This window comes from Bison bison, unplaced genomic scaffold, assembly GCF_000754665.1.
Source record: "Bison bison bison isolate TAMUID 2011002044 unplaced genomic scaffold, Bison_UMD1.0 scf7180017864384, whole genome shotgun sequence".
NCBI classification, from domain to species: Eukaryota; Metazoa; Chordata; class Mammalia; order Artiodactyla; family Bovidae; genus Bison; species Bison bison.
This window is the reverse complement of record NW_011494956.1, coordinates 13,109,601-13,137,420: the sequence shown is the minus strand read 5'-3', so window position 1 is coordinate 13,137,420 and position 27,820 is coordinate 13,109,601. Positions and strand designations below refer to the sequence as shown.

At 43.2% G+C, this 27,820-nt stretch overlaps 1 protein-coding gene across 2 annotated transcripts; it reads left to right on the top strand.

Annotated features, from left to right (window-relative positions):
* The first annotated feature begins 823 nt into the window (after positions 1–823).
* On the top strand, positions 824–27,820 carry CLDN18 (claudin 18). 2 transcript variants are annotated; one of them, XM_010858241.1, is made up of 5 exons: positions 824–1,043; positions 22,068–22,232; positions 22,841–22,958; positions 25,726–25,836; positions 26,849–27,820. In XM_010858241.1, exons 1-5 carry the CDS (start codon positions 824–826, stop codon positions 27,018–27,020), a joined length of 786 nt encoding a protein of 261 aa, XP_010856543.1. In that variant the 3' UTR covers positions 27,021–27,820. The 2 variants fall into 2 exon arrangements, with proteins under 2 accessions (XP_010856543.1, XP_010856542.1); XM_010858240.1 differs by lacking the exon at positions 824–1,043 and adding an exon at positions 10,611–10,980.

Below are 27,820 nucleotides of genomic sequence, written 5' to 3'. Positions count from 1 at the left end.
TAGTGCTGTTGGTCACGAGTTCAATGTTAATGAATCAACAATGTACATTAAATAAGATGTCTTTAAGCAGAAACCCACATAAAACAAAGTTATGTATTGGCCAATTGATAAAATGTGACCGGAGGCTCACAGTAACTGAACTCTGTATTCCCTCAGGGGGCAATGATTCTGTATTCACTAATTCAGTGTTCCTGGCAACTGTAGAATGTAATAACAATGATTAAGAAGAAGCAGCTGTATTTCATGCTGCCTCATAACCTGCCTTACCTAGGTTTTTAAGTTAAAGCGATAGTAGTACCTTGGGAGAGCCACACAGATAAAGCCATTTCATCTCTAATCACTGTTTCATTTGATGTAGAGCTGATTTACAATGTTGTGTTAATTACTGCTGAACAGCAAAGTGATTTAGATATAAATCCATTCCTTTGGCATCTCCAAGTATTGTGTGGCTTAGCCACTGGGAGCCCTACTCAGCCAACCTGTTGGGACCTACAGGCAGTGCCCTCTGCTCCTGCTTTATCCTCCACAGAGGGGAGCCTGGCTAATCAGGAAAGAAACTCCCTCAAAAGGTAAACAGTGAGTAGAGTGTACATATGGTGGAAGACAAATGGCTCTTGGTACCATGTTGTGGAAATTTTCTCACTCGGGAAGATAAAGGCGCGGGGCAAGCCCAGGTGGCACTGTTGAGTCCCCGCCTCCTTACGTGGTCCACAGTGACGTGTGTGCCAGCCTCTCTAAGAAAGCTCCATCCTAACACTCAGCACCCTCAGAACTTGACTGTCCGCCTGTCGAGTGGTACTCTGTGTCAGCTCTGCACACCACCATGTCCGTGACCGCCTGCCAGGGCTTGGGGTTTGTGGTTTCACTGCTCGGGATTGCAGGCGTCATCGCCGCCACCTGCATGGACCAGTGGAGCACCCAGGATCTGTACAACAACCCGGTGACAGCTGTATTCAACTACCAAGGGCTGTGGCGCTCCTGTGTCCGAGAGAGCTCTGGCTTCACCGAGTGCCGGGGGTACTTCACCCTGCTGGGGCTGCCAGGTAAGGACTGGTACCTGACAAGATGTGGGGGCAGACAGAGCTGAACAGGAACAGCCACCTCTGCCTGGGGCACTGCCAAGGGACCACTGGGGAGGGAGGAGCAACAATCCCCACCACTGAGGTGGGAACAGGAAGTGCAGGAAACTTAGGGACAGGAGCTTCTTGGAGCTGGTAGGACTCTTGTATCCCTAACTAGGTGGTACCCAACCGGCACAGTTTTAAAATAACTCTACTGCACACAAGTCTCAATCACCCACAGGCTCAGGACTCAGGAGGCCCAAGTCATAGCCACTTCCTTCCTTTAGTCCCAGATCCTCCACCCTGATTTGGATAGGTGAGTCTCCTGAATGGAGTTCCATCTCTGGCCCTCTGTGCCTAGTCCCAGGTTCCAGGGCACCTATGCACAGAGCAGCAACAGAAAGTGGGCAGAGGAAAAGAACTGGGTGCTATGTTTCTCTGGGGGATACCAGATGGGTCTGCCCCTTCTCTGCATCTCCTGACCTCCAAAAAGTATTGATCACATGGAACCAGCTTCTGAGTTCTCTCTGCACAGAGGAACCTTGTAGAAAGTGCACTCAGCCATGCAGGGCAAAAGAGTGACAGCTGTGATGTGCAGGCTGGCCTATTAGTTTCATAAGAATTTGTTTGCTTCACAGATGGGTCATGTTAACATAGGAAACTTCAAGCCTCAAGAGCATAGATTGTTAAAAGTGTCTTTCACTCAGGTATCAGAGTAAGACAATAAATACACTTATTTTTATTTCTTAGTTCTTTTTTCCTTTCATAAATATTCATCAAAGTCTGGAGAGAGACAATGATGAAAGGTGGGCACAGTAAGGAGGATCAGAAATAGATACTAGGATTTCTCCTCCAGGAATTTTCCATTGGGTTGCAGAGCCAAGATATAGGCCCGCACAGAAGGTACAAGTTGAAGACTCTGTCTCACAATGATTCAGTCTTTCATGCATTCCATACTTGGGGATGGAGAGCTCAGAACAGCCTCAGGATTCTGTGGACCTGGCATCCCAAAAACGTGAAAGTGCACACCAGAGTGGTATGATAAGGTGACAAGTCAGGAAAATACAGGGCTAGTGCTGCAGGAGATGAGAGAAAGATGACTTGTTCAGGAAGAGACCCACTGGAAAGGAAATCCCACAAGTGACCCTTGAAAGGTAGTTATGAGTTAGAGGTGCAGCATCACAGCAGGAAAAACAGCATGGGCAAAGGCATGAACGTGTTAAAGGTTGTTTCCACCTGAGGCTTACTTGGGAGGAAATGAAGGAATGACTTTGGTAGGAAGAGAGGATTTATACGGAGATGATGGTGGAGAGCACTGAATGCCAGGCTAAGAGAGGAATGGCCTGTATACAAATGAGAACATAAGCCAGATCCCTGGGTGACCAGTGGCCGATTCAGTGGGATCTCCCTCCTCCAGGGACTGGAGAAAGGTGAGCCACTCCCACGTCTCTATGTCCTACTGACCCCTCCTGAGCTCCAGGTCTAACCATCTGCCCTTGGAATTCACCCTCAACTCAAACGCAAAATGCCCCTGGTCTCTCAGAGACCTCGGTTCATGGGCCTGGGTCCACACAGAGCTAGAGGCCCTGAAGGAGAGAGTCAGACTGAGGCAGAGCACCCAAGTGACACCTGAGAGGTCATACAGCTTCATAAATTGCAAACAACAATGGCAGACCAGGCACTAGCACTTGAGCCAACAATTGCCTTGAAGTACTTTGTATAATCTCTACAAGCCACCCCGTCCATGAACTTGATGCTATCATTACCACCCTTTTAGAAACAAGGAAGCTGAGCTGGGGTAACTTGCCCAAGGTCACATGCAGATAGAGCTAGGGCTCAGCCTGTGTCCTACCTGCACCCAAGTCCCAGCTCACAGCCCTCACAGGGAGCCCCACGGCTCTCAGACACAAAGCAGAAATCCCCAGTGCAAACGCATCTTCCTAGCCTCACCTCTTACCTAAGACTGGGGCTGCAGTCTTGGGGGCGTCCTAGAGTAGCAACAGCTGTCAACATGCCCTATTTTGCAGGTCAAGACATGAAGACTCAGAGAGGCAAAGTGACTTGCCCACACTGGGGCCGGACTGAAACTGTTTTAGGGCCTTCTCTTAGAACCTTTGTGTGTGTTATGTGTGAAGATCCTGCCACTAGACAGTTCAAAGAAGTATTTTTCAAAAAGAATTTTGTAGAAATCCATTTTAAAAGAAAAAAATTCTTGCAGCCCTTCAATATTGATTTCAATTATACTCATTTTATGTCACCTTAACATGGACATGTATAACAATAGATTTAAATTCCTAATGCACATAAATTTTATACAAGGAACCAAAACCACATTTGCAATTATAATGTAAATACCACTAAATAAACCCAAATGTCAAAATTCACTTGATATTAGGGATATTATTGGTTTTCACTTGGAGTTTAATAGGACAAAGATACAGTTCAATTTTGTATTTCACCTCTCTCAAAGCTTTGACTTTAGTATTATTAATGCAGATTCTCTATTCACCTGAGTTTGTTTTATAAAGTGGTATTAATAAATTCAAGTTACTCACATCTGTCACCCTTAGCCACCACTTCATCAGGGAATTGTCCTCTCTTATCCGCGGTGATGAGGCATCTATGACATGATGCTTTTTGCAATGATTTTGTTCATTTGAGGTGAGGTTGGGATGTGGTGCTTCTGAAATGTGGCTCTAAGACTATTGACCTGATTATTTCTGGGATCTGGGGAGGAAAAGTTCTCTGCTGTGTATTTGCAAGTATGTGTGCTCAGTCGTGTCCAACTCTGTGACCCCAGGGATTGTAGCAAGCCAGGCTCCTCTGTCCATGGAATTTCCCAGTCAAGAATACTGGACTGGGTTGCCATTTCCTTCTCCAGGGGATTTTCCCGACCCGGGGATCAAACCCAGGTGTCCTGCTTTGAAGGCAGATTTTTAACCATCTGAGCCACCAGGCTATTTCATACTCCAGAGGATCTCCCCAACCCAGGGATCAAACCCAAATCTCCAACGTCTCCTGCATTGGCAGGCAGATTCTTTACCACTGTGCCACCCACCACTAATTGTTGCAATCAGGTTTGTGCAAAATAGGATGTGCAGTACTTTTTGGTGATGCTCCTGCAGAATTGACCACCAGGACACAGGTTTCTGAGTCATAGTACCAGCACCACAAGGTGGGAGAAATTCCCCTGACTCCATTTCTGTTTGAGCTGGAATGAACCCTTTGTTCATGGATCAGTTAAGGCTTTCACTTCACTGACTCCTGGTATAAACATGATCATATATACCAACGTAAACCTAGACCATAAGTGGCCAGCCTGAGGGTCTGGAACATATTTGCTTTAATTTTTTCCATTGTCATTGAAATAAAAGCACAGAATTTTTTAATTTCCATAGAGAAGCAACACACTCCCAAGAATGCAAACACAGATACTTAGGCTCAGAGGGAAGAAGTCAAGCACAACTGAACCCTCCAGAGAAACGCGAGGTACTGGACTGACAGTCAACCTTCCTAGACAGAGTCATTTCACTAAAACCAAAACTGTCAGCCACCCTATCCTGGACTGACCAAGTTTAGACAAGGTCCCCTCTTGGCAGGAACAGGAAGGAAAAGTAAAGTCTTTGGTCTTCCCATATACCAGAAGTAATAAGGAAGTAACTGTAACACACACAGAAAAATAAAAGTAAAAAATTTTTAAACTCAGTAACACAGAAATCATGGCACTAGAAAGAACATTTATGCATTCAACAAACATTTGTTGAGTACCTACTATGTCCCAAGCTGTCTGCACATGGGGAAAGGTTCACAAATCTAAAAGAGAGACAGAGGATAAACAAACTGTTGCAGTGCAAAGTTTCTCAACCTAGGCACTATTGATACTTTAAGCCATATAATGCCTTTTGTAGGGTGCTGTTCCCCACATTACAGAGTATTTAGCAGCATCCCTAGCCTCCATCCACTAGATGTGCGTAGCAGCACCTTTCCCTCCCTAGTTGAGACAGCAGAAATGTCTTCAGACTTGTCATATATCCCCTGGGGGCAAGAGTGGCCCCAGTTAAGAACCACTGTTATAAAGCATAGTCAGTGCCTCATATGGTACACGATGTAGACATGAGGGAAGGGAAGACTTCCCAAAGGAAATGACAGCTGAGCTGAGTTACTTAGTTATGGCAAGTATGAGTTACCCAGAAAGACAAAGAGGTAAAGAGTTTTCAGAAAGAGGGAAACATTATTGGAAAAGACACAGTGGCATGAGAGAGTGTAGTGTATTAAGAGAATTAAAATAACCTAAATCTCTTTGTGAGGCAACACAATACAGGGTTATGTGTTAAACTCTTAGGAATAACATCTTTAAATGTTGCTGCTAAGTCACTTCAGTTGTGTCCGACTCTGTGCAACCCCATAGACAGCAGCCCACCAGGCTTCACCGTCCCTGGGATTCTCCAGGCAAGAACACTGGAGTGGGTTGCCATTTCCGAAGTGAAGTCGCTCAGTCATGTCCGACTCTTTGAGACCCCATAGACTGCAGCCTACCAGGATCTTCTGTCCATGGGATTTTCCAGGCAAGAGTACCGGAGTGGATTGCCATTGCCTTCTCTGATCTTTAAATGTTAGGCAAGAATAAAAATGAAAAAGGAAGTTTACTAAGGAAAATTTAAACATCAACTAAAAAGGAATATATATTACAGGATCCTAGATAGGGATATTATAAAAATGTGAATTTCTTCCTAATTAATGTATAATAAATAATATATTTAACTAATTGTATTATAATAATAATATAACATACTGAGACCTTACTCTGCCCTAGGCATTGGTTCAAGAAATTAGCATATGTTAATTTATATTTTAAATCTAATTTGTGTGATTATATAAATTTACATCAATTATCTTATACTTACTTTAATTTTCACAACTCTATGAGGTAAGTAGTGCTATTATCTCCATTTTATAGATGAGGAAACTGAAGCACAAAGGGGCTATAGAACTTTCCCAGTGACACTGTGATAGTAAGTGGCAGTTGAGAATTCAAACTCAGGCAGGTTTTTTGCAGAGCCTAAGCTTGTAAGAATAATATTACAAGAATTCTAATCAAAATGCTAGTGAGAGTTTTCCCTTGGGAGCATGGCGAAGTGGTTATCTATAAGAAGAAGCAGATGAAGCTAATTGTAAATGTTTTTTTAAGGATAATATTAATATAAAAGTAGAGAGTTAACTCTGCCAGATATTCAACCAAATTCTAAAGTTGTGATAATTAAAAGTGTGCTTTGTCCCAAAGATAGACACAGGTCAATGGAGCAAAGTTTAAAATTAGGAAGACATATATGTGAATTTAATATAGGTAGAGGAGGTTTTACAAAGCATGAGGAAAGGGAAAGTTATTTAATAAGTGCTGTAAAAATTATTGATTAGCTTTTTTGAGGGAAAAAAATGAATCATAGACTACAAACCAAAATAAGTTCCAGATTAATTGAATGTAAAGATACACAAAACACTTTTAAATTTTCTAAAATTCTAAAATAATTCTAGTATCATTTCTAAATGGAAAATAAGTTCCTAAGCATAGAAAAGAACACTCATTTTACTACACATTTAACAGATTTTTATTAAGCACCTATTATGCACCAGGTACTGTGAACATGTAAATGGAAAATACTGTATTTTTCTAAAACCATTAAAAAATTAATAAGCAAATATTCAATGTGAAAAGATCTTTTTAGTAATCATAACACTATATTAAGATCCTTAACAAATAATTCATGTAAGTTGATAGACAAAATTCCAAATTCCAGTAAATATATGAGGAAGAAGTGATAATTCACAAAAAAGAAAAACAAACACTCCACAAATATTTGTTTAAAAAATAGTTTCAAACTCATTAATAATCAAAGTAATGCAAATTTAAACATGTGATCATATATAACAACAAATTCACAAAGCAGGTAAGGGTTTCAGTGAGGCAAGATCTTTCAAATGCTGTTGATGCTTCAGATGTTGTTTACTAGGAATAAAATTCATAGAAAAAAAGTCTGCCTCTACATAAAAAAGATTTTAAAAGATTTTTTTAAAGCCTCATACCCTTTGGCATCTAAATTCCTGTCTTAGGAATCTGTCCTAAAATAGTAATCAGAAATACTGGCAAAAGATACAAACAAAAAACTGGGGGAGGGGTAAAATCTAATTATGTAAGAATAGATGCTGTTTTGGTGAACAGTTGGACTTCTATATGAAAGTGAAAGTGTTAGTTGCTCAGTTGTGTCCAACTATTTGTGATCCCATGGACTGTAGCCCATCAGGCTACTCTGTCAATGGAATTCTCCAGGCAAGAATACTGGGAGTGAGTAGCCATTCACTTCTCCAGGGGATCTTCCCAACCCAGGGATCAAACAGGATTTCCTGCATTGAAGGCAGATTCTTTACTGTCTGAGCCACCAGGGAAGTCCAGCATTTCTATATAATGAAATACTAACATATTCATAGATTAAATATTTAAGATTAAATATATTAAACAATGTTTACAAAGTACTTTAATTGAATATGTATGCAATTAAGTGAAAAGAGAAAAACAGTAAATTGTATGATCTCTTAATTATATAAAAAACATATACAGAGAATAGATTAAAAAGAAAGTATGCCAAATATTTTGTGTAAGGTTTAAAATTATGAGTAAGATTTGTCAACATTTTCCCACTTCTAAATTTTCTATTATGAGCACTAAAAGGTAGAGTCAGAAGTTAAGACTATAAAATGTGTTAATATTTTAAAAGAAAAAAATCAATGGATATATCAATCATTTGTCTTGCTAATAATACTAATTTAACTCCTCCCATATTCCTAGCTGTAATATTTTATATTGATATTTGACTGCCATATTGCCTAATTAGCATAGATATTGTATTAATATTCCTATAACAAGGTAAAGAAAAGTTAGGGGAAATGTTTTCTCCAATATCAGTAAAATAACATAGGCTCCTGAAAACGTACAACCTGAAATGACAACACCAGAACCATATTTAAAGTTGAATATAGGGAGGATTCCCCTCAAGAAGTCAGCAAAATTTTTTGCTTCATTGTAAAAGTGACTAAACAAAGTTGAAACAGACCCATTATTGTTAAACACAATGAGATCATGGATTGTTATCATTATTATATACTATTATAATCAGACCATGAACTGTCATTATCATTAGAGATACATTTAATATATTTTAACAAAGCCCATTGCCATAAACAAGGAAGCCAGATGTTTCTCTGTGGACCCCCAATTACTCTTTAGCAGTGACTGCTAAAGCAGCAGTCCACTCATTCTAGAGCACAGAAAACTCACCAGGAAGTGAAAAATCCCATTTTCCACATGTTTTAAAGCATGTTAACACTTGTCAACCCACTCCAGAATTCTTGGCTGGAAAATTCCATGGACAAAGGAGCTATGGAGTCACAAAGAGTTGGACATGACTGAGCTTGCACACATGTAAATGTATACTTATTTCATATTTTTTAAAGTGTGTACACTTAGAATCCCTCTCTACTCATTCAATATTCTGCCTAAGTAGAGGGAGCTTTACTTTATCCTTTAAAGCTAACTTTTCCTTCCTCCAAAAATATAAAGTCACTGTCACCACTTCAAACAAGAAAGAAAGATTAATTCATTGTTACCTGAATATCTTTTTATTCTGTCTTGAAATTTTGCATAAAAACATTTTCATAGGAAAGTGAGAGGGAAAACTGTCATGAATGAAACTAGGTAACTATAATAACCTTTTCTTCTTAATTTTGCCATTTTCAATTTACATTTGGGTGGTCAGTGATGGGGGTGAGGGTGTAAACAAGTGTCATAAAATGAACAACTGGAAACAAAACTCTTATAAATCTTTCTGAATAAAAAGCCTAACTTTTAATTGAAATAAGAGTGAAATGAGCTCTGTCCACAGGAACGGTGGCAGAATCATTCCTGAATTATTCTAACATTTTCCAATCTAATTGGTTGATCCCCGTCCACCAGCAGAGACCAGGGTCACTTCTAGCTGTCCCCTCCCCACCTTTTAGACTTGGCCTTATAGCTCAGTTCAGGAGTTACAGAGCCACCAACAGGACTTCACCTAAGTCGTATAACTCTTGCCTACTCTCTTCTTGGGGCTTTCTGGCTCATTCTCCTTACCGTGCAAACCCTGATCACAGAACCTAAAGCAAGGTGTGTGGTTGAGGGGAGTGTTGCCTCCATTCAAATCAGAGGGGAGACCTTGCATATTTGCTTTCTGTGTTTGCTGGGAATAAAGCCATGGGAGTGGTGACTGGGTGCACCCAAGATAACATTGAAATGTCCAGATGCACAGGCTTGTTTCCTGGAGAACGTGTATAGACTAGAAATTGGGGTATAGGTGTGTATCAGGACCTTGACATCCAGATTCAAGGAACGTCTCGCTAAAATGTGTCTGAATTCAGACGCCAGACACATACCACCCACAGGAAGTAGCAGGTCCATCAATTCTCTAATGTAATTCTAAAATCAAATTGTGTCTACAAAACACACTGGCTGATGGCTGGCCAAGTCTCTGTTTTGGTGATTCCTGACATTTTGACCAACTGTAGTAAAGACTGTTCTGCAAAATGTAGAGGAGAACAGTGTATGACACCTGAAAGGGTGCTGAAGTGTTTCAGCTTATCCTGTCCATGTTACAGATGAAAACTCTGTGATCCACATAAGCGGAGCCATTTGCCCCAATCGCCCAGCACACAGCATGTCAAGGACCGGGTCAGGAGCAGATGCTAGGCCTCTCAGTAACCAGGTCAGGGTCTCTGGTCCAGCCTGCCTGTTTCCTCCTCATGGCCTTTTGTGGAACTTCTGTGTCTGCTTGCCACATGGTCTTCATTTGGTTCCTGCGAGTGAAAGGGTGAGATGTCCGTCAACACAACGCCCTGCTTCTTCCCATCCCAGATCCAATTCCGGCAGACCCAGAGTATAGCTGTAGGATATGGCTCCCCTCTCAAGAGTGGGGACAACTCTGCCTGCCCTGTCACTCCATATGGAAACAGAGAAGGAGTCCCAGAGTAGAAGTTGAGATGGGACTTCCACCTTTGCCATCTTTTAAATTCAGCAGCTGTGGTGCAAGGCACCGGGGCAAGTACCTTAACCTCTTTACCTTGCTTGACTCACCACCCCCTCCCCCCAAAACTATGGGTGGGGAATAATTAATACCTGCTCTACCCATTTCTGTAAGATCAAAATGGAAAGATGTCAGTGTAATGGTGGTTTACGAGTTGTGAAGAGAAAATGTCTGGTGTGAGACAGATTTCTGGAGCCGTGTTTTTTAAGTGAGGTCAGTCGAACTGGTTTCCCGTGATGAACAGGGCCTCAAGGAAGGCTTGTGTGTGTGGTCGGGGGTGGAGGGACGCGAGTCTTAGCTGCGCTTCTTCCCTTGGGGCAGACCCAGAGCCAGGGTGGGGCAGGGGTCCACTCAGACTGCCGCGCCCTCAAACCAACCCGGCCTATGCCACTCCCCAGACAAGTGCCTCTTGGGGCTGCTTCCCTAACAAATGAAAAAATAATGTCCTTGAACCAAGAGTGAAACTGAACTATCTAAGGAAAACACTGTGAACAAACACAGAGGGCCGAGGAAAGCCATCTGATCAGAGCAGCTCCCCGGGAGCTCGGCAGGACGAAGGCGGCAGCTGGGCGGGAGGACGGAGAGCCGGGCCATGTCCACCACCAGATGCCAAGTGGTGGGCTTCCTGCTGTCCATCCTGGGCCTGGCCGGCTGCATCGTTGCCACGGAGATGGACATGTGGAGCACCCAGGACCTATACGACAACCCGGTCACCGCTGTGTTCCAGTATGAAGGGCTCTGGCGCAGTTGCGTGCAGCAGAGCTCAGGCTTCACCGAGTGCCGGCCCTACCTCACCATCCTGGGCCTGCCAGGTAGGCGTGGGCACAGATGAGGCCGGGAGCCGGCTGCTGCTTTCACCGCAGCCAGGAGGGACCTTGGAGTTGGGCTCAGGGCAGGACTCTCACAGCACTGGCTCCCATCAGAGGTGTAAGAGGAGAAGTTGGCCCCATGTCAAAGAGGGCTATGTAGACCTAGGGGAGAACATCCAAGATTTTATACTCAAAGGAATCGCCAGTGAGGAAGCGAGTCATGAGAACAAGGGGGCTATGGTGAGGGCAGGCTCCTGATGATAGAAGAGACAATATTGCTCAAGGAGAAAAGTAATTGTGTGCAGGTATGTGCGTGTGATTTGCTCTTGCCTGCACATACCTAGGGCTAGGTAGGATGGTGAATATTTTCTTACCATCAAAAAAGTTTATCAGGAGTTAATATAATTTCATTATCAATTTGGTTAATTTTTCCTTTGAGAAGTCAGAGTCTCAGTCAGTGCCAGAAAGTATATATCGCCTTTAAATTACAAATATCCTTTCTCTGCATTTGTGTTGAGAGGTTCTGGTGTGCACTCTTCAAAAACAATGCATGTCAAAATATAATTACAGAACTATAATAATTGTAATAGTCTCAGAATATAAATATAATTATAAATGACATCCTTTCACCCCTGGAGATGGTATCAGCTAAATCCTTGTTTCTAATAGATAATTAGTTCAAATAGGAGTCATAGGAACTTTGCATTCTAGATATTATGGGACCTCTACTTGATTTTTTTTTTAAAAAGCAAAGGAAGAAGTAAAAGGTTAATCAGTGCCCCCAAGGAGTAGCCCTGATGTGAGTTTGTTGAAGAAAGGAAAACAGGGCTAGGTTTTGCCTCTCTGAAACAAATACCTTGTGGACAGGTAGATGGGGATAAATTTGCAGGAAACTGCAAGGCCTGTGAAGCCCTTGAAATTGAATTGTGAAAAGCAACTCAATTATCCCCATTTACAGAAAGAAATAGAAAGTGGGTGTCAGAGTAGAACTGGAGTGTTTATTCCATCTTTAGAAGCCACTTGTATTGTGAAACAGACTGATCACTGACTGAGATCTGCTTAAAGCAGTAAGGGAGGCTGGCTGGAGGGAAGAAAGCCCCAGAGAGTGGCTGATGCTACAGGGCAAAGGTCAGAAAGGAGGAGATGCAAGACCATGGATTGTTGAGTTGCTGCTGCTGCTGCTAAGTCGCTTCAGTCGTGTTGGACTCTGTGCGACCCCATAGACGGCAGCCCACCAGGCTCCCCCATCCCTGGGATTCTCAAGGCAAGAACACTGGAGTGGGTTGCCATGTCCTTCTCCAATGCATGAAAGTGCAAAAATGAAAGTGAAGTCGTTGAGTCGTGTCCAACTCAGCAACCCCATGGACTGCAGCCCACCAGGCTCCTCTGTCCATGGGATTTTCCAGGCAAGAGTACTGGAGTGGGGTGCCATTGCTTTCTCCAGTTGAGTTGCTAGCTACACCCAATTTTAACTATTAAATAAAAGAGTAAGAATGACCTTGTATTCAAAATGAAGGCAGGACATTCCATGACTTCAGCTCAATTACCTCTTTCCAGGACCCCATCACACAGTATCAGTCTCTGGCTCATTCTCTGTCTTTCCACACATGAGAATCCCAAATAGCCACACTCTCCAACGTGGTCAGATCGCATTGCTACCACCCTCATTGTTTTTCCATTCTACTGAGGGATCCCATCATCCCTAAGTCCTCTCAGAATCTCTCCTCATCGCCCATCAACAGTCTACTCTGCAGAACGAGATTCCTTCCCTGCCACCTGTCCAAGACCAGCCTCTCCACCAGGGCTCTGAGGGCCCTGCCCCCTCTTGTGTGGCCACCCCTGCTGACCAGCCCCTCCCCTTCTTGCCTCTTTCATCTTTCCTCCTCACTTACGCTTATATCATCTTTTCCTGGAAAACCTTCCTGATTCAGAGCGTTCTCAAGTTCTCTCTCTCCCTAGCTCACTGACAATCAAACTAAAAGACAAAGTTTTTCTCCCATCCCTCCCTCCTCACTCTTAACCTCTTGCATTCCGGTTTCTATCCTTTATTCCTTACGATGTTTGCTCTTTTGACTATGGCAGAAGGTCAGGCCGAATCTTTCAGTCACCAGCTTCCAGTTCTCTGCTCTCCTCTTCCTGGATATTTCAAGGCCCAAACACCTTCCATGGTTCCTCACTCAGCTCAACTAGGGGCAGATGTGACAGCCTGACACACACCTCCAGCGTTACTCAGCTTCCTTCCATTACCCATCTCTTACCAGCCCGCTGCCCCCAGCCCATGCTTCTCCCTTCACAGAGAGAACCCCTGCCCTGCCTGTCTGCATCAGAACTGCATCCCACCAAAAGGCAGGATAGCCATTTCCTGGGACTGAGTTTGTGGAAAAAGAGATACTTTAAATCACTAATCATGTGTGGCCATGGAGAAGAGTGTGGATTTAAGAGTAGCCAGTCCTCAATGCAGCAGGAGTGACCACAGTGCAAATTGGCATCCTGAAATGCAATTATTTGTTTGATGACTTAAGATGTGGCTGACTGACTGGGGTAAGGGAAGAGTGGGAGGATTATTAGGAGGAAAAGACTAGGGAAAAAACTCAAAAGCTACAGGCAGGATCATAAGGCAATGAAGAAGTCAGAGAGGAGGCCAGAGGATGGCTTGTGGATACTTATGGGGCTCCCAAGGGGGTTGAAAGGATTAACATGAACCAGCCAGGACCCAGTGCCTAGAGAGGATGAGGCCACCAGAAACAGTTGCTGAAAGCATATTCTTGAGCATGACAAAAGGCCTTGGGAAGAAACACCTGAAGCAGGGAAGCTGGGAGGAATGCCTGGAGGTAAAAATGGAAGGTTGCAGAGAGCTTAATTTTGCCCTGGAACTCAGGGAGGAATATTATCCTCCTGCAGACAAGTAAGCCTGTAAGTGCTATAAAGGCATGAGGCCGATACTATTTTAATGCTTTAATCATCATAATCACCACTACCAATTATTCAATTCTTCTTTGCTCTTTACTTGCAAAAATCTCACTTTTCATTTATCTGATAAGAATGTATCACATTTAGTTGGAACTGGCAGCCATAGAATAACTTAATTCTATTCATCTGAGGGTCAGACACGACTGAGCGACTTCACTTTGACTTTTCACTTTCATGCATTGGAGAAGGAAATGGCAACCCACTCCAGTGTTCTTGCCTGGAGAATCCCAGGGACGGGGGAGCCTGGTGGGCTGCCGTCTATGGGGTCGCACAGGGTCGGACACGACTGAAGTGACTTAGCAGCAGCAGCAGCTGTGGTATACCTACAGAGATGAAGGAGGTAAATGGTGGTGGTACCAGGACTGTTTACCTGTATATTGCCAGTGCTGTATGGTTTATAGCCCAGGATTCTCTGCACTGGATTCCAAACAACCAATGTAGCATGCAATTCTCCAAAGACAGTGCCCAGAAATAAAAACAGCTATGGTTTATTGGACTGCACAGAAACTCCAGTTTAATCTTCACAGTAATACAAGGAAATATGTATTAGCTTTATTTTTACAAAGGTAAAAACTGAGGCTCAGAGAGCATGGTAAGGTAACATGCCCAAGTTCCCATGGATAGAGGATGACAGAAGTAGGCTATGAACACACAATGAAAGACTTCCAAGTTGTGTCATCTCCCTGCCCACACTCATTCCAGCTCGAAGGGGCTTCCTTACAGTTGAAAGGATTGGTCTAGGCTTAAGCACATAAGAGTAGAGGGTGCATTGGCACTCTGACCCATTGATAGTAATTTCATTAACAATGCACAATCAAGAATATTAAGTATAAAGATACTTATAAAAATACTGATTCCCATTTCCCCTCCCTGGAGACTGGAGACTGTGGCAGGAAAAAAGCAAAGGGCTGTCAATGGACAGGAGGGAGAGGAGGCAAAAGCCTGGCAAACTCATGTTTCTGGCCTCCATGATGGTATCAGAGTCAAGTGATGTTTTCTATAACATGTTGGCAAATATGCACTGAATTTGCTGCTGTAGCAGGGTCCTGTGGTTAGAAGCAGATGAGTTGGGATCCAGGACATAGCTTGGCCACCCACATCTCTTGACCTGGCTTTCTCTAGGTCTGCAATGCCTCACAGGAAGGCATTTGTGTAAAACGTGCTCTGTGACCCATTTACAGGATCTGGCTCTTTTTATTTTTTTGGCCTTACCTTGTGGCATCCAGAGATCTTAGTTGCCCAACCAGAGACTGAACTCTCCCTACTTTCATTTAAAGTGCTGAGTCCTAACCACTGGATCTTCTGAAAAGTCTCTACAAGATCTGGCTCTTGGCATCATTAAATCATTACTGTCATGTCTACACCGCCCAAAGCTCTCAGTTAGGATATTGATCTTCCAGGTTTTTTTCTTCTCCAAAATCAGATGCCTTTTATGAATCTAAATATCTAAAGTAAAGATTTCTTTAGGGTCCTTTTTTTCTCCTTTCCATCCCCCATCCCCCTGTGTTCTGAGCTCTTCACTGATTCTCAGCACTGTAACAGGCACTGAATGTCTTGATTTTTTTCACACAACTGACTGCATTTCCCCTTTACCACCTCAATGTGCAAAAACAACAGCCACTGGAGAGCTAGGGAGTCTCCCATTAACCTGTCAATCATATTGACACACACAGCAATGGGGGTGTTTAAGGAAACCATATTTAACCCAGAGAACAGTTTCACAAAATCTGAAATCCATAAGGAAAAAAATATGAAACTGCTCTTATGTATCCTTTCGAAAGGAGCTATCTTGTTTATTTCTTCTTACTACTAGCTAATGTTTCACATAAAGTCTAACGCTCCTGATGCTGTGAAACCAGCTTGCCTTTCCTCAATGTCCAGTGGAAGAAATTGGCCCTGAAAGGTAGAGCTAGTATAAGTTAGTTGTAAAACTGAAATGAGATCTGGAGGAACCTCTTGGATTTGGGTTAAGCTGCTTTCCCTTTCTTCAAAAAAGAGACATGTTTTAGCACAAATGTGATTTTTTAAGTATATGGACAAATATCTGATGTGTACACATTATGGCACATCTGAAGGAGATTCCACAGAGAACTGAGAACACATCTACAAAGCTCAAGAGAACCTGTAACTTGAGTGTAAAAGGAGGCTGTTGCTCTGACTTCTTGATTCTCAAAGCTATGTAGACCCAGAAATCAGGATGCCTCCTCAGCTTGTGCTTGTAAAGATTGTTACTATGGGGTTTTTTTTGTTTGTTTGTTTACTTGGCCGCACTGGGTCTTAGCTGCGGTACTTGGAATCTTCGATCTTCACTGCAGCTTGCAGGATCTTTAGTTGCAGCATGCAAACTCTTAGTTGCAACACATATGCCGGAGAAACGTGTGCTAAGTCACTTCAGTCATGTCTGACTCTTTGGAACCCTATGGACTAAAACTCCCCAGGTTCCTCTGTCCATAGCATTCTCCAGGCAAGAATATTGGAGTGGGTTGCCATTCCCTTCTCCAGGGGATCTTCTGGACCCAGGATCAAACCCATGTCTCTTATGTCTCCTGCATTGGCAGGCAAGTTCTTTACCACTTGTACCACCTGGAAAGCCCATGGGATCTTCAATCTTCATTGAAAATTGGTATCTAATTCCAAATGTAGAACATACAATATCTAATTCGAATATATCATATCTAATTCCTGACCAGGGATCAAACCTGGGCCCCTGCATTGGGAGCATGGAGTCTTAGCCACTGGATCACCAAAGAAGTCCCAAGGTTGTTAATTTGATAGCAGGGGCATCACACCCTAGCATGAATTGGTCAGTGGTGGGGCATCATTGCTTTGTGGGAACATACATGGTCAGAGTTACGTAGTTGGAGCCCACCTTAGAGTTGAAAAGGCAATAGGACAGAACCCACCTACACCGCATCAGCCTGCTCATTGCCCACCAGATCCTAAGCCCACTTTTCCTGATCTCCTCCCTATGTTGGTCCAAGCCTTTCTCTTCCTCCTCTTCTCAAATCTTCTTCCACTCCTGCCCTTCACGCTCTCTCACACATGTCTTTTTCAAATCCTTAACTGTATTTTACCAAATGAAAGGATTCAGGTTTGTACATGGTTAGTACAAGCCAAAGCCATGTAGAGTTGGAGAGAGATAACTACTTTTTTCAATTGTCTTATTTTTAATTAATTTTTATACAATTTTTAAAGATTACTTTCCCTTTACAGTTATTACTGAGTATTGGCTACATTCCTCATGTTGTACCCTATATCCTTGTAACCTATTTACATCCTCCACTCCTCTACCCCAATATTACCCCTCGTCAATCCCCACTGGTAACTACTACTTTGTTCTCTATGGAAAAATAGCTTCTTTTTAGGGAAGGGGAAGAAACTGAATCTTACAGATCCTGACTTAGTTCTATGCTGGGACCAAGCAGCATCTGATCTTCACAACATTTCTTTGCAAGAAATCTCTCTATCCCACTCCAGAGTTGGGGAGACTTGGCTTCTGTGAGGTTGAAAGACTTGCCTAACGACACTTGGTATCATGAAGTCTGTGGGATCTCATGAGATGCGTAGGACCTCCATATGGGTTCCCCAGGATCTCTGGAGAATCAAGGCCCTCCCACCTTGTTCTGAAGGCCTTTCCTCTAAGGTCTGGCCTCAGACTTACCTCTTCTGGGATCCCCCTCTTTGGACGCCTCCACCAGACCTACCTGCCTCCAATCTGAGGCCAAGCTGTGCATGAAGATATGAGTCATCTCCCCTCCCCATCCCAACAAAGACTCCATGCCCAGGCTTTGGCACTTGGTGACTTGCTGTCTCATCAGCCCCACCCCCACCCTCCAGCCAGCTCAGTGATATCAGCTACTAGAACTCTTTCCTCTTAACTCCCCATTCTGAGCACCTCCTCCTAAGCCCTCTTGATTATTAAGCCCCCAGATTATTCCTTGCAGTTTTATGTCACTGAACAATTAAATGAAAGTTCCTAGGGATCAGGGCAAAGCATAAATATTTATCTAAAAGTTTCCCCAGGAGATGCTAAGGTACAGCCAGGATTGGGAACCATGTCCAAAAACACCTTGCCTGTCAGTTCATAGCTACTTTGGGAGAATAAGATATATAGCAACAGGGAAGGAACATTCAGTTCCCATTTTTCTGTTTGCTTCTGTCAGCTCTGAATCCTGCCCACCCTTCAGCTCTGATAATATGTCTTTGTTCATTGGAAAGAATGCTGTAGTCACACCTTTAGTGCAGGGAATCAGTCTATAGAGCCAGTTGACTCACCTGTTATCAGCTGATAAGCCTATGCCTCTTGCTCAGAATATCAAATAAGACACAGAGTAGCTAAAAGAGAAATGTACCTCCTTTGGGAGCCATTTCTCTGGTTATGTATCTAAGGAGAAGGATTAGAATCCTGGATGGTAGAGTCTTCCAGATGGAAAGAAGTTCCAGTCACCACCATGCACCTCCATGGACATTACTAAACATAGGGAATCTAGCAGTGAGTAGTAAAGAACATTGTCCCTCACTCTGGCAATTGCCCCCATCACAGCCCCCACCCTCAGAAGAACCCCTCCCCAAGGGGTCTCCAAAGCAAGGAGAGCTTAATTCATCCATCCAGGTTCAGAGTTTTGGCTTTGACTGTGGTTCCACAAAATATAAGTGGTAGGAGTAAGCCAATCCTATCCATAGAAGGAGATTCTAAATATAAAAAGGAGCTCAAAGTCACGGTGGACCTGATTCAAAGCAGGTACCAGTGTTGATCAGAAATCCAGAAATCAAGAGCAAGCAGAAAATAAATAAGGTCTTATTTCTGACCTTAATTTGACCCAGCAGAGGCAAGAGGGCATCTGAGAGCCCGAGACAAAGGCTGGCCAAAACAGGCTGACTGGGGCTCCAGTACCCAAAGGCTCCTGTGGCACACACAGCAGCAACTGCTGTCCACATCAGGCAAGACCAGAGCTTTTATTAATATCTCCCACCAGCCAGCATCACCATCCCTTCCAGTCCAACAAGGCCGGGGTAGACCACATATCTCAGCCACAGCAACAGTCACAGCACATATGTGATACATTTTTGAGACTAAATACTAGAACCACTCAATTGAAAGAGATTCAGTGACCCCATCCCTGCTCAGGATAAATATAAAAAAGGGACATTCCTTATTCTACTTTGTTAATATTGTCTGGTTCGTTGGTTGGTTGGTTAGTTGGTTGATTGAGTTTTGGTTGTTTTAACCAGATGCCTTGCCAGGTGCTTCCCAAAATGGTAAAAAGATTTTGTTCTCTGAATGGCTTAAGGTTTAAGATATCAGAACAAGAGCAGTTATTACAACTTCAAATAGGCTTTTGAGTATATTTGAAGTTCATAAAAGGCCCATGGGGACAAGATAGAAGGAAAGTTAAAGTCTCTTCCTCATTCAAAAACAGAAGAGCCCTAAGGATATTTCCTGAAGTCTGGGGATTCCCCAAAAATGTCCTCTCCTGAACTAACCTTCTTGAACCACAGTTTTGAAGCTTAATTGTGTGTGTGTGTGTGTCTGTGTGAAAGAGAACTAGAACCACACAATGAGTGATGTCAGAAAGCGGTTCCATTATGATTTCTTAGCCAAGGTACTTCCAAGGTGAAAAGACATTTAAGGTTCAGTATTTCCAATGGAAATAAAATCTTCCCAGGTTGTAAACTGCTTGAAGACAGTGATTATTTCTCATGAAATTTTATTCCTCATACAGTACCTGGGAAAGAGCTTAGCAGAGAATTTGAGCTTAAAAAATTCTTGATGAATAAATGAATGAATTCATGGATGAGTGCATGAATCTGTTAACATATGACTATGAGAGTTTATCAACATGCTGAGTGAATACACAAAGGTGTAAATGAATACATGAGGAGATGACACATGCTTGCATTTGCCAGTGAGGGAATGTATGGGGTGTTTGTTCCCAGTATGTGTGAGGCCAACAAAGCCATTGGGCAAGGCATTGGAAAACAGTGGTAACATGCTAGAGCCCTCTTAAGGAGTAGATCCAAAGGCCATTCTTAAACCCTCATGAGTTCTTTTCAGCTTCCTGAGGTCTCCATGACACTAGCATCAGAAAAGTGCAAGCCCAAGATGCCAATGTTCAGCACCTCTCCCAGGAGTGAATGGTCAGATACTAGAAGATTGATCCACACTGTAAACCAACACATTTACCCTGGGAAAATAGTTGTTAACAGGGCCAAGATTGATGATGGATGCCTATAGAAATCTCTTCCCAGCAAGGAAGCAAAGTTAAAATCATAAGTTTTCTTAGGGAGAAGAATCAAGGATCAATGGCATAGAACTAGAGTATCTGGTTTCCATCGTCTCCCTACCTGGTGAGAAAGTTCCCAGGGCTCCATTCCTCAGACACAGCAGAAGGCTTTTTAATGAATTCTGCATGATCTACCTCTCCTCTTTTCAGTATCTTTCATTGATTGCCAATTCTCCCATCATGACAAATTGCTTTATGATACACATCTTAGAGTGAATAAGCAGGCAGTTCCATGGATATTGGCCATATTTGAGATGGAAATCTTTGCAAAGAGATTGGAAAGAATTTCTCCCAGGGCTTCCTTGTCTTGAGAGTCACATTTATAAATACTCTCCTGGGGCAGGTAATTCCCTGAGATGACTTTTGGAGAATATTCCTTTATACACTCTTACCATCCATTTCAGAGGATGACATTTTATGGCTGAGTCTCCAAGTTTGAAGGATACATTCTATTAGGAGTTTACAGAACCCCGTACCTTGCTGGCAGCCAGAACTCTGCCTGTTTTTCCAGGATAAAGTACCTCAGAGCAACGTACTGTGATGGGAAAATAACTATTTTAAGACAGCTCCAGCTTTGCCCCCCCAGCCCTGCTTTTCCTTTGATATGTGTGTCTGGGAAGGTTATTTAACCTCTGAGTTTCGATTTCTTTAAATAATATTACCTACATTGTAGAGTTTTTAAAATATGGATTCAGTTTTTTAATGTCCGAAAAGTCTCTAATAGCTTTCAATTAAAAGTAGCAATTGGCTATGACAACTTGGACAGGACAGAGCTCTCTGCTTTGCTTCATGTGGTCTTCAGTTCTGTTCCACCAGAATTACCCACCCTAGTGGCCTCTCCCTCTAGGAGACACAAGAACTCATTTGTCTTCCTTTTGTAAAGTTCATTATGCTTGTAGTGGACATGTTTGATGACCATCTTTCCCCACTTTGGCATAAGCTCCATGAGGGCAGAGACCTGTTCATTATTGTCATCCCTATGTCTAGTCATGGGAGGGGGGGTTCACGCAGTAAAAACCTGTTGCTAAGACTCGCTGCACTTTAAGGAGGCACTAGAAACCACTTTAGAAGTATCTGGAGGGGAGGTCACTGCAAGAGAGTCCCCAGAGGACAAAGAACTTCCATTGATTCCTGGAAAGGGAACAGCTGATAAACTGTGGTTGTGCTGAAAGACCTGAGATTGATATAATCATCTTTTTATATAGGCCCCAAATACAGCTCACCATGACCTTAATAGTCCCTTTGGGAAGAGGCAATGATACAGTGCCCTTGGTATATCATCTAGTGACTTTGCTTCATTATAGGCTATAAATTAAATTGAGTTTTCTGGAAGTGGACACAACTCTATGAAGCACTGAGCCCCTGTGAAAAGACTAGAGAAGAAAGATGTTTGAACTGGAAGATAAAGCAACCCAGTTTTACTATAATCTCTATCAATAATTTTTTTCTATCAATAATCTTTAATGTCACCTTAGTCAAGCCATCTTCCCTTCTTGGAACACAGATTATCAGGTTTTAAAATGAGGAGATGAAATATTAGTAATTAATATTCTTAATAGCTAAATTCCCTTGACCCTCCCAGCTCCAATAGTCCATAGTTTTCTCATTCTATAGACATCTGCATGCATGTTTTTCATCAATCAGAGGAGTTTAAGTGATGGTTTTGCACTTTCCGTAATTTCGTATCTCCAACAATGACAAGGTTCACAGTTTCTGGGCTTTCTGCCTCTCAGAAGTTCGGTATTGGTTGGTTGTAGTTTCTCTGTTGTATTAAACCTAATCAATCTGGCGGAGGTGGTCTTATCTGTCTGCTTTGTCCTGTCCCTTGTCCCACAGCCATGCTGCAGGCAGTGCGAGCCCTGATGATCGTGGGCATCGTCCTGAGTGTCATTGGCCTCCTGGTGGCCATCTTTGCCCTGAAGTGCATCCGTATGGGCAACATGGATGACTCCGCCAAAGCCAAAATGACACTCACCTCCGGGATCATGTTCATCATCGCAGGTAAACAAGGAGCCTGGGGAGCCGCCTCTCAGATGCACACCCGGGAATGTCAAAGCAAAATCATTCTGGCAGAGAAAACACAGCTTCTCCCTACTGAGCATAGTCTGAACATGGGTGAAAGCTTTACACACTGGGCTTCAAGATCTGAGATTAAGCCTCGACTACACTCTACAGAATTACCACAGTGCTAAGGTCCCTCTTAGCTGCCAGCCTCACCTCACTATAGGAGATTCTCAACTCTAAGGTAGTCAAGTGACTCTATCCCTAAAGGCATTATTTTGCTGAGACTTTACAAAATGATTTTAAGGGAAGAACCCTTGACATTGTCAAAGGACCAGGGCCCAAATATTAATATTTGTACTATTGACCCCTTGTCCTGAGATGGAAAATCCCTTTCTGCACACACACCCATCCCTCCACAAGTAGAGATAAGAGACAGCCCAACTCATAGTGAGAATTCAGTAATCAGTGCTTGAATTGACCATTCTGTTATAGGAATGGAGTATTCTGCAACCTGCTCATCTAAACTCATGTAAGCATACACTGTCTCACAAACAATGTGATTGCTTTAAAGCTGACTCCAGAGTCTTCTTGTTCTTTGCTTGCAGGTCTCTGTGCAATCGCTGGAGTGTCTGTGTTTGCCAACATGCTGGTTACTAACTTCTGGATGTCCACAGCCAGCATGTTCACCAGCATGGGGGGGATGGTGCAGACCGTTCAGACCAGGTAACCTCCTAATCTAGACTCAGTATTTCTCAGTGAACATTGTTGTAAAAATCCGATTAAGCACATATGCCTAATGTGACTGTCAGGGCCTGAAATAGCAAAAATTTATCAGAGGCAGCCATGCCATATCATAAATCAACAATGATCTGTAAATTCATAAACTTCATTTCAGTGAAATATCCTTGGTGATATGACTTGAGGCTGATCTGACATTTCCATTGAAATACAGCGACAGTTCACAGTATTTATCTAACACTCTTACACAGGCCCCATTGTGGTGGCAATGAAACAGGCACTGTTAACCCAAGCATGTAAATGAGCATCACCCCACATCTCCAGTCAGTGACAGGAACCCAGCTAGGGACAGGGAAAAGCTAGAATAGAAATGAGTGAGGTGCAATATAGGTGAAAAAGTGATGTTTCTTCCTTGTATGGCTGCTCTTTCTCTCATTCATTAACTCATTCATTCTACAAATGTATCGAACACCTGCTGTGGGCCAGGAATCATTCTGAGTTCTTGGAATAACAACAAAGTCCTTGTTCTCATGGGGGTCACAGACTAGCAGAGGGAGATGAAACCTCACTGTAATTTGGTGTTGCAAGCAGAGTAGAACTTTTCAAAGATGCAAGAGGAATTCCAACACCTGTATTCATTTAGCCACTTCAAAGGAATGTATTTTATAGCAAGAAGCAGCAGCAAATTCCTGAAGGAGAAAGATCTTTTTCTAGGAGAGTCATGTAAATATTATACCTAAGTGACCCATCATCTCTAGAGTGGATATGCTTGGTATTTCTCCAGCAACATCCATCATGGAAGACAGATGAGTGTGAGCATGTGATAAATCCATTACTCTCTGGCTCCCTGGAACTCCATTCACCATATGTGTTCCTGCATTGTTTTAAGAATGGGAAAGATATGATCCCCATAAGGTGCCCTCATCCTCCTTTACAGTCCTCCCATGGTCTCTTGACTACAAGGACAACTTAGAACCATGCTAATCAACTCATCCTGGTTTCTCTGGGTGGTTGTTGTTGTTGTTCAGTCAGTAAGTCATATCTGACTCTCTGTGACCCCATGGACTGCAGCTTGCCAGGCTTCCCTGTCCTTCACCATCTCCCAGAGCTTGCTCAAACTCAAGTCCATTGAGTCAGTGATGCCATCCAACCACCTCATCCTCTGTCACCCACTTCTCCTCCTGCCTTCAATCTTTCCCAGCATCAGGGTCTTTTCCAACCAATCAGCTCTTTGCATCAGGTGGCCAAAGACTGGGACTTCAGCTTCAGCATCAGTCCTTCCAATGAACATTCAGGGTTGATTTCCTTTAGGATTGACTGGTTTGATCTCCTTGCTTCCCAAAGGACCCTCAAGAGTCTTCTCCAGCACCACAATTCAAAAGCATCAATTCTTAGGCACTCAGCCTTCTTTATGGTCCAACTCTCACATCCGTACATGACTACTGGAAAAACCATAGCCTTGACTATATGGACCTTTGTCAGCGAGGTCCATATAGTCAAGGCTATATGCAAAGGTTATAAAAAGCAAGAGGTCTCTGCCTTTTATATGGACCTTTGTCAGCGAGGTCCATATAGTCAAGGCTATATGCAAGAAGCTATGAAAAGCAAGAAGTCTCTGCTTTTTATACACTGTCTAGGTTTGTCATAGCTTTTCTTCCAGGGAGAAAGCATCTTTTAATTTCATGGCTGCAGTCACTATCCAGTGATTTTGGAGCCCAAGAAAGTAAAGTCTGTCACTGCTTTCCTGGAACTTACCCAGTTTTAGCCCTGATAGGCCCAGATCCTAGGAAACTTCTCTGTCATGGGCAAATCAGGATGGTTGGTCACTCTACTTAGAAAAGCCCACCTTGTCTACAGTGTCTGGATGCCTAGTGTCAGTGCCCCTGCCTGGAAAAGTCACCCAATACCAGGGATCCAGGACTAATGCCCACCATTGCTGTCTTACATTATCTCCTTAGAACCTGCCCACGTCTCTTGGACAGGTAACTTCAGAGATTTTTGTTCTCAGGTTATCCTGTTTGGATATAATTGACAAGGGGGAAGGTCACCAGTTTTACTGTCAGACCTCTACAGGTTAGAATTCAGTGTGGGCTGGAACAGAAGCACCATCGGGGTATGGTCTGTGTCTTGTTCACCCCTCTGTTCCAGTGCCAGGCAGTAGGAGGCACATAGTAGGAGATCAATAAATACTTGTTGACCAAGTAAGTAAAGAAATGAATGAAGAAATGAATGGTCTCTTCACATTAGGTCTTTCAAAAACCAGCATCCATGCTTCTACTGGCATGGATGGTTACCAGGGTTACTTGAGTTAGAGATGAGAAAAGCTTCTTGGTCCATAGTAAGAACTCAAGAGACCAAAATTCCTTCTAAAATAATAACTTGAGACTGATCCCATATCGCTCATACTTCTCTTACCAAACCTTCAAGACACTTCCCTTTGCCAATAGGGAAGAAGTAGAATTTTCCTGAGGTGTTTCTCTGAAATTAGAGACTCACAATGAATTCTATGCCTGAGTGATGTTAGGGGCATAAGAATCTCACAACTGTTTTGCTGAATAGCTTCAGTTCCAATTCTAATCTCAGAGCACCTGATTCAGTTGACTGTGACCCAAAGGACTGTGTGTTCAGGGGCGGGCTGGAGTAGGTGTGAAATCTGAAAGTGGGGACCGAGAGGATGAGCATGGCCAGGTTCACAGGGTAGAGCCTGGGCGGTTGAGTCAGCCACATTCATAGCCACTCTCTCCCCACCCAGGTACACCTTTGGTGCGGCTCTGTTCGTGGGGTGGGTCGCTGGAGGCCTCACGCTGATTGGGGGCGTGCTGATGTGCATCGCCTGCCGGGGTCTGGCCCCCGAGGAAACCAAGTGAGTCTCCCCATCCCAATGTAATCAGACATTTGATCCAAGTCCATTTTAACATATCATTTGCAGCCAGAACGATCAGCATATGTATACAGAAGAACGCTATTGACAAAAAGATCATGAACCTTATGTTTTATGGGGAAGCCTAAAGAACAGAACAGGAATATGTCAGCCTGAGAAGATTTAGAAGTGATGCTATTGAAGGAAAAACGAAACAGCCCTCTAGGCTGCCCCCCAACTCCAGTACTTCATAACTTGATGATTCTCAGCTGGGAGCAATTGTACCCGCCTCCCCACCTCTCCCCACCCCCTACCCCTGTCCTGGTCCCCAGGAGATATTTGGCAACATCTAAAGACTCTCGATTGTTACAGCTCTGGAGTGGAGGGTTGAGTGATACTTAAATCTGGTGGGTGGAGGCCAGGGATACTGCTAAACATCCTGGAAAGCACAGGACAGGCCCCTACAACAAAGATTTTCAGTTTCAGAATGTTAGTAACACTGATGCTGAGAACACCTATTGTACTTTTCTCACTGTGACTGGGATTGGGAGACCTGGCTCCATCTGGTTCTCCTGCTTACCAGTCCTGTGACCTCTAGCCAGTCATCTGCCTTCTCTGAGCCTCTGTTACCTCATACACATACTGAGCAGGTTAGCAGAGATGGGTTGCTCGTACGTACTGATCAGCTTACAAATTCTATGATTCTTTGGCATAACCATGTTCCCCTGAACATTGTTTCTGGTTCAGCTTCATCTGAATTGATGAACAGATGGAACTCACTGGTCACTAACCCCCAACTCTAATACAAAGCAAGAAATTCTGCTCCACTGCAGAGGCTGAAAAGCTAGTGTCCCAAAGCCCAAAACAGCGGCTATCTCAGTTTACCTCGGACTAAGGGTTTCCTGGGACACTGGACTTTCAGTGCTAAAAGTCAGACATCCTAGAGAAAATGGGTAATTTGTCCTGCTACCAAATACATCTCTAGTTGGTCATAGAGTGTTTCTTTTTCTTTCAGCTACAAAGCCGTCTCTTACCATGCCTCAGGCCACAACGTCGCCTACAGGCCTGGAGGCTTCAAAGCCAGCACTGGCTTTGAGTCCAACACCAGAAACAAGAAGATATATGATGGGGGTGCCCGCACAGAGGATGAGGGACAGTCTCCTCCTTCCAAGTACGACTACGTGTAGCCCTCCCCCCAGGTCACCCGGGCAGGGGCAGAAGAAACCCCTCGAGATCTCACCCCAAAACAAGGAATTCTACCTTGATTTCCCATAGCTTTTGACTCACAGTTGGAAGTTAGAAAGCCTTGGTTTCCCCTGTGGTGAGGCCAGATGGTCTTGGCTACATGCCTCTGTCTCTAAATGTTCCATTACAAAACAGCTGAGCTATCATAGAGCATTAGAGGCTAGAGCCCACATCTTCCAGTCCTCTTCTCTCTTTTTTTTTTGATATAACCTTTTTAATCTGATGATAGAATATGGATTGATAAATCGTTTAGATCACTTAGGCAAAATGTCCATCCTCCTTCTAGCTGACAGCCCATTGAAGATCTATTTCCCAGCTCCTCCCCCGGAACAATTCTGAAAGGAAAAAATGAGTCAATCAAAAGACATCATTTTCTGCTATTTCATTTTTGCCTCCCCTCCCACCCCCAGCCCTCACTTGGCTACTAATAAACACTGATTGAAGAAGAGATAGGGAAATGGGAAAATATTTATTATATCTGCAGTTCATTATCTGAGTTTTCTTACACTGTGATCTTTAACATTACTTGGGCCAAAGTGATTTCACTTGGAGGAAACTAACATTTCCACCTCTGCTAACATCTGCTGGACTCCCCATGCATGTCCTCTTTCTGTCACAGGCCAGAAAGAGTCTCTGGAGGAACAAGAAAAGGATTTTTTCTTTTTCCTATTTTTTTTTTTTGTAATCTAAATATATTTGGTATTCTAAATATAGTTAGAATAAATAATGTATTAGTGAAATG

Excerpts from the sequence above, each read along its gene's own strand:
- CLDN18 (XM_010858241.1), top strand. The coding sequence starts at position 824 with ATGTCCGTGACCGCCTGCCAGGGCTTGGGGTTTGTGGTTTCACTGCTC. Across the intron at positions 1,044-22,067 it reads CACCCTGCTGGGGCTGCCAG|CCATGCTGCAGGCAGTGCGA; the intron begins GTAAGGACTGGT and ends CTTGTCCCACAG. Across the intron at positions 25,837-26,848 it reads CTGGCCCCCGAGGAAACCAA|CTACAAAGCCGTCTCTTACC; the intron begins GTGAGTCTCCCC and ends TTTTTCTTTCAG.